This window comes from Orbicella faveolata, unplaced genomic scaffold (genome assembly GCF_042242905.1).
Source record: "Orbicella faveolata isolate gen_17 unplaced genomic scaffold, um_ofav_v1 contig_14, whole genome shotgun sequence".
Lineage (NCBI taxonomy): Eukaryota > Metazoa > Cnidaria > Anthozoa > Scleractinia > Merulinidae > Orbicella > Orbicella faveolata.
In genome coordinates, this window is record NW_028301541.1 from 2,694,001 (window position 1) to 2,700,000 (window position 6,000).

General features: G+C 41.2%; 2 protein-coding genes across 3 annotated transcripts in view; one reads left to right on the top strand and one right to left on the bottom strand.

The window, feature by feature from the left end:
* LOC110048561 (neuropeptide FF receptor 2-like) overlaps positions 1-1,469 on the bottom strand; it is a 5,012-nt gene extending 3,543 nt beyond the window's left edge. Inside the window, exon 1 of the mRNA XM_089287314.1 lies at positions 1,374-1,469. The gene's annotated coding sequence lies outside the window, so the exon portion shown is untranslated. The remainder of the gene's footprint in view (positions 1-1,373) is intronic.
* LOC110048565 (uncharacterized) overlaps positions 950-6,000 on the top strand; it is a 6,851-nt gene continuing 1,800 nt past the window's right edge. Inside the window, exon 1 of one of the 2 annotated variants that reach the window (XM_089287333.1) lies at positions 950-1,016. In XM_089287333.1, the coding sequence (XP_089143459.1) occupies positions 965-1,016 (52 nt within the window). In that variant the 5' untranslated portion in view covers positions 950-964. Of the gene's footprint in view, positions 1,017-1,739; positions 1,959-6,000 lie in introns of those variants that run through there. The other variant, XM_089287332.1, reaches the window with a different exon arrangement.

The window sequence follows — 6,000 nt, forward strand, 5'->3', positions numbered from 1 at the left end:
GAATCAAGGAGTTCAGGAGGAAACGCCACTATTTTTAGCCGTTAACTTATCCTTAATGGTTGCTCTCAAAGTAAAAAAATAGCCGTTGTGGTATCTTTTAATTTAGGGGTCAAATAAAGTTCGAGCCACGCCCAAATTGGTCGCCTTTAGGGGTTTAATTAAAATTTTTCAACGAGCATCCCCAATCCTTTCACATGGCTGCAACCCCTCCCTCCGCCCCCGACGGATTACAACACCGTATTCATGGCTGGCCAAATGATCCTAAACGTTTTTGAGTCGAGCTGATTTAATTTTAATCACCGGAATATGCACGACAACCGTTACAACAAACTCCTGACAATACCAACAGCAACTTTATTGGTAACTAACATGTGATTAGATCATAAAAAAAAAAATTAAAAAGACTTCTAGTTGCCAAAAATAACCACAAGGGGCTAGAAAAACAAGGCAGCCTTGCCCAGCCATCGGCAAGCCGGTTGAGTCCGACCATATGTTTTCAAAGCTCCGCCGTCTATTACTTGGCCCAAAAGTAAACGTAGCAAAATATTGTTTCTCACAGGTCTGGTTTCTTAGAGCTTTGACCTCTTCTGACGGAAACACATGAACGTCAAAAAAGCAAGTTCAGTTACCGCGCATGCGTGAAAGTAGTAAATCAGCGGGAAACACTGAGGCACCCCCCTCCGCCCCTAAAGAAAGATCTTTGCAATTTGTTTCAAACGCGCGCCACAACAATTTCCTGGGTCTCACCCTGAGCGTGGTCAAACTACGGTTACTGAAACTAATCGTGAAAATCATGCGTGTGGCACCTAGTTAGCATTTGTTTTAATCATTTGCCAGAGCTAGGGGAGGGGAAGACCCAAAACAACATGGAGGAGAATGATAGAGAACAAAAAGCCAGCTGCTGGGTGGCAGTCTCGAGCGACTGTTAGCGCTCTAACAGGAAACCGAAGTGGACGGAAGGGCAATGTCAAAGCCTTATGTGCTTATGACATGGAGAGAGATTGGTATACATATCGGTAGGTTTAGTCATTCAAGCGAGCGATGATATGCGAATGAACAAAGGATCAATCTTCTACAATGCAAACCGGAGTATATCTTTGCAGCAACGTAAATTCTCACGGAAACTGTAGTGAGGTTATATAAAAATTTTGGCGTTTTTGAATGGACTATTTCCACACATTATCATAAGAACGACTATTTCGGGGACGAGGCGAGCATTTTATGACTTGAGGAAATATTTTTCTGAACGACTGAAGGGCAAAATTAAATTACATCACGTTCACGATAAACAGAACGGTAAACTAGGCTTGGTCATAGGAGATCTGAAACATCTGGCTACACAATTCTTGAATGTTGAAAAGAGTTCTGCTTACCTTTCTTCAGTCTAACTTGAAGTATTGAAGACAAGTGCTTATATTACATAGAAGAAAACAAATAACCAAAAAGTATCGTGCATTGAGTTTATAGCATGCACACGTAATATCTGAAAGAATTTTACACATTCTTTTCAAGTTTCCGGCCGTTAATAGGCAAATAAATTAAACAAACCGTCTCGCCAAACTAATGCAAGGAAATCAATGTTTAGATGAATCATTTAAAACATTCTATTCAAAATCGTCAATGTGTAAATAAATTAAACAAACAGAAACTCCAATCAAAGAACAGTACAAACTGTCAACCAATCACACTCCTTGAAACAGAATACATTAGTTCCCGACGGAAATAAATTTGTCATATAAATAAGGTTTCACCGGATTCTTTGCAAAGTTGTGCCAAAAGTTGTAAGTGTTGTCTTTCCCAGGAAACAAATAACTTTTCAACAAGCACGTACGGCAATCTAAACTCCTTGTTTTGCTTGGCGAATATGAAGATGACATCTCAGAAGGTCAAATCGCTTGTCTTCAATTCTTTGGTCTGTTTGGTCGCAGTTGTATCTTTCTGTACACGTAACGTAGGAGGTAAGATAAAACAGTCATAAATAGCTAATTTTGCAACTGAAGCGACTTAAGGTTTAGAATTGTCGGCTAGAGAAATTCACCAGGAGAAGAAATAGCTTTTTTTTTTATCTCGTACCTCGGCTTCTATTTTAAGTGTTGTGAGCTTTGTGTTCATGTTTTGGACCTATACGAAGGCGCCACAATTTAACGGTTTAGCTTTTCATCTTAATTTTCGATGGCATATGAGCTACTTGTAAAATTAACTTGTTCTCTGTACTAATAAGTATAACTTGGGAAGTGTCATAAAATTCCGAGCGGCGCTGAAGGTTTGTGAGCCAAAACGTTTCATGCAGGTGACTGATGGTCAAAACCAGAATTATCGCGTTTATCTATTTCACCGACAGTTACATCAGGACCTGGCCCATTGAGGGAAGGGAGGGGAGGGGAGGGGTCACAGAATGAGAAGAGTGTTTTCGTTCTTCGTTTTCCAGGCAAAACGTAACCCTTTTCCGACCAGCAAGACGGCTGCTCGCTATCGCTATCGCTATGAGCCAATGTTTTTGTTTTGTTTTTCATGGCAATGTATCTACCTTCTGTTCTGTAATGATAAGTCCACTATTATCAAGATTTTCGTTTGTCATTTGGGAACAAAAAATTTTAATTTGATACTGTTGAGAAGAAATTCAGGGATCAATTTGAAGAAAATCGCATTGTGGCCGCGCAAAAATATTCGAAAGGCTTGCGAGACTTTTGGCGCCAGAAGAGTTCCTTTTATGCTAAATTTATTGTTTAGTTTCATACAAAGGATAAAAAGTAGAATGGCTTGTTTACTTTTAACATCAAACAAAGCTATCTTTCGGTTACAAAACACACAAAGCCTCATGACAATAGTTGGCGAACAGTGGAATAAATACAGTAAATACAGACAAAACCGAGACTCACGTACTGTCCTACGGACTAAAACACTCAGTGACGCCTAAACGGATACCGACCGAGTCTATTGTATCTAGTGTTGAGGCGGTTCTGTCTCGTCAGCGAGACTTATCAGAATCTGCCAAGGATAACATCAGAAGCAGAATTGCTTCCACGGTACAATCAGCCTCTATACCTGACAATAACTTGACAAAAGACGAACAGCAAGCACTGAAACGACTGAAAAACGACAACAACATTGTCATACTACCAGCCGACAAAGGACGTGTCACTGTTGTTATGGACAAGACTGACTACTTTGACAAAATGGACGCAGTTGTTAACGACAAACAAACTTACGAAGAACTTAAACGCGACCCGACGCCAGCACTTCAACGTAAACTTAACAGCAAAATACTTACGCTTAAAAAGACTGACGCTATTGACACTCAACGCTACTATCGACTGAGGTGCTCAGTACCTCAACCACCGAAACTTTACGGACTACCGAAACTGCACAAACCTGGTATACCGATGCGACCTATAGTGTCATTCTGTGGGTCCCCTACGTATCAACTATCTAAGTACTTGACGACCATACTGCAACCCCTTACTGACAAATCAAGACGCAAACTACAATCTACGGAGAACTTTATTGACGCTATTAAGACAGTACAGATACCTGACGACTACAAACTTGTGTCCTTTGATGTGAAATCACTGTTCACCAGTATTCCACTTCAATTGGCATTACAGTGTACCGAGACCGCTATACAACAATCTACTGTTGAACTGCCGTTACCTACAGAAGACATCATGGACTTACTGAACCTTTGCCTTACATCGACTTACTTTCAGTACAACAGTAAACACTACAAACAGTTGCATGGAACAGCAATGGGATCGCCTGTTTCTGTTGTTGTCGCAGAAATTGTGATGCAACACGTGGAGGAACGCGCCCTTGCAACTTGCCGACAAACGATACCGCTTTGGTTACGCTACGTTGACGACACCTTTACCGCCGTTCACAAAGACGAAATTGACGATTTTCACGACCACCTAAACGAACAGAACGCCGACATCCAGTTTACTAAAGAGATCGAAGAAAATGGAAAACTTCCTTTTCTAGACTGTTTGGTAAGCCGCGACAACAACGAACTACGAACGACAGTGTACAGAAAACCGACGCATACCGACAGATTACTTGACGAATCATCCTACAACCCGACTTCACACAAAGCCACGATTATAAAGACTTTGACGAGACGAGCGCAACTAGTTTGTGACACACCGGACAGCTTACGTGACGAAAACAGATACCTTGAACGTGTTTTTCACAAAAACAACTACAACGCTGACTTTATTAGACGAAACATTTACCGACCTACTGAAGCTGACGCTACGAACAGGAACCCTACGCCTGTTACTACAGTGACTATACCTTACATTAAGGGCACTTCTGAGACCATCTCGCGGATCCTACAGCCCTACAACATTCGTGTAGCCCACAAACCTACAACTACGTTACGACACTTACTGACCAACGTGAAAGACAGAGACGAACCTAACGACAGACAGGGAGCAGTTTACAAGATCAAATGCTCCGACTGCCAGGCTTCCTACATTGGTGAGACTGGCAGAAACCTTAACACGAGACTGACTGAACACAAACGAGCCACGAGAAATGGTGATGCCAACAATCACATTGCTGTACATCATCAACTGACAAACCACAACATTGACTGGGACTCTGCTCAGTGCTTAACCTACGGTACAAACTATTTTCAACGACTGACTCTGGAAAGCTGGTACACTAACCTAGAACAAACGCCTCTTAACAGATGTCAACAACTACCGGCGCCTTACAAACGACTTATCCACGACAGAAACGAAACCGACAAACGGACTTCTAACAGTCCGACTTAACAATACACGGACCAAAACCGACCTACTTGACTAACAATAGACGGATCGAAACCCACCAATGACTGATGACAAACTTTACACGAGTCTTTCAGCCAATACCATCATGGCTATACTGACCAATCACGTTCAACGGACCAGACTTATAAGATCATCGACTGACAAACACTATTCACTTGACTCTGAAGATGACTTCCGCTCAGGTTGTCGAAACGTCAGTCACCAACAACAGTTCTTTTCAGAACTACACTCACCCGGACGATCACACTATACGAACTAGTGGAATAAATGTGGCACAATTCACTCTTTCTGTTATTTAAATCGGTAATCAAACGCTCACAAAGTTACAGGCCCTCAGTTATGTTAAGATTCCAAATGTCTCCTTGACGGAAACAAATAGGGTAACGTGTAACACTGTATAAAGGTCTACAAAGAACAATGTAAACTATTTTAACTGATAGTTGTACTCTGTATTTTTAACTCTTAGAACTTTTCACGTACAAAATTACCTTTAAATTGAAGGAAACCTAAAAACATCAGTTTACCAAGATAGAAAAACACAAAAGAGAAACTAATAAACCAAAAAGGAACAAGGATGGTTAAGGATGGAGAAGATCAACACGGCTTACAAACGAAGAACTTAAAAATTTAGGCTAAAGTTTTCAAGATGCTCAAACCGTGACGTAGCTCCTTAATGTTGATGATAGTGAAACGAAATCTTCCCTGAGTTTTCGGTCAAGTAAAAGGCCCCGTCCGCGCCAAGCCGGCGGAATTTGAAAACGGAGTTTTCACTAAGAAAACGTATCAGATGTGTTGAGTCCACACCACGCCGGAGGAATTTAACCCTTTGAATACCAACTACGCATATATGCGTAATTAATGGTCGTGCTCTTTGTATCACTTGTGACGTCATCAATTTAAATGTCATCAGATATTCTTGATAAGCTGACAGTGGTGCTAGGCTAGCCCTTTCCGCACAATGGTCAGGTTTAGATATCGACGACATTCCGACGTCGCAAATCGACACACAAGGTTATCAGTTTTGGTGCAAAAACGGTGGTAAAATGGTCCACAACGCCAAATTTTGGCTTATGCGCATGCCTGTAATTGAAGGTTTGCTCAATTTTGTACCTAATCCTCCAAAAATCTCTTCTTTTAGTAAAAAAAAGCTCTTTTGGCAAAACTTAGGCTTATTTAGCGTCATGGCAGCTAAAAAAACCTGACTAAA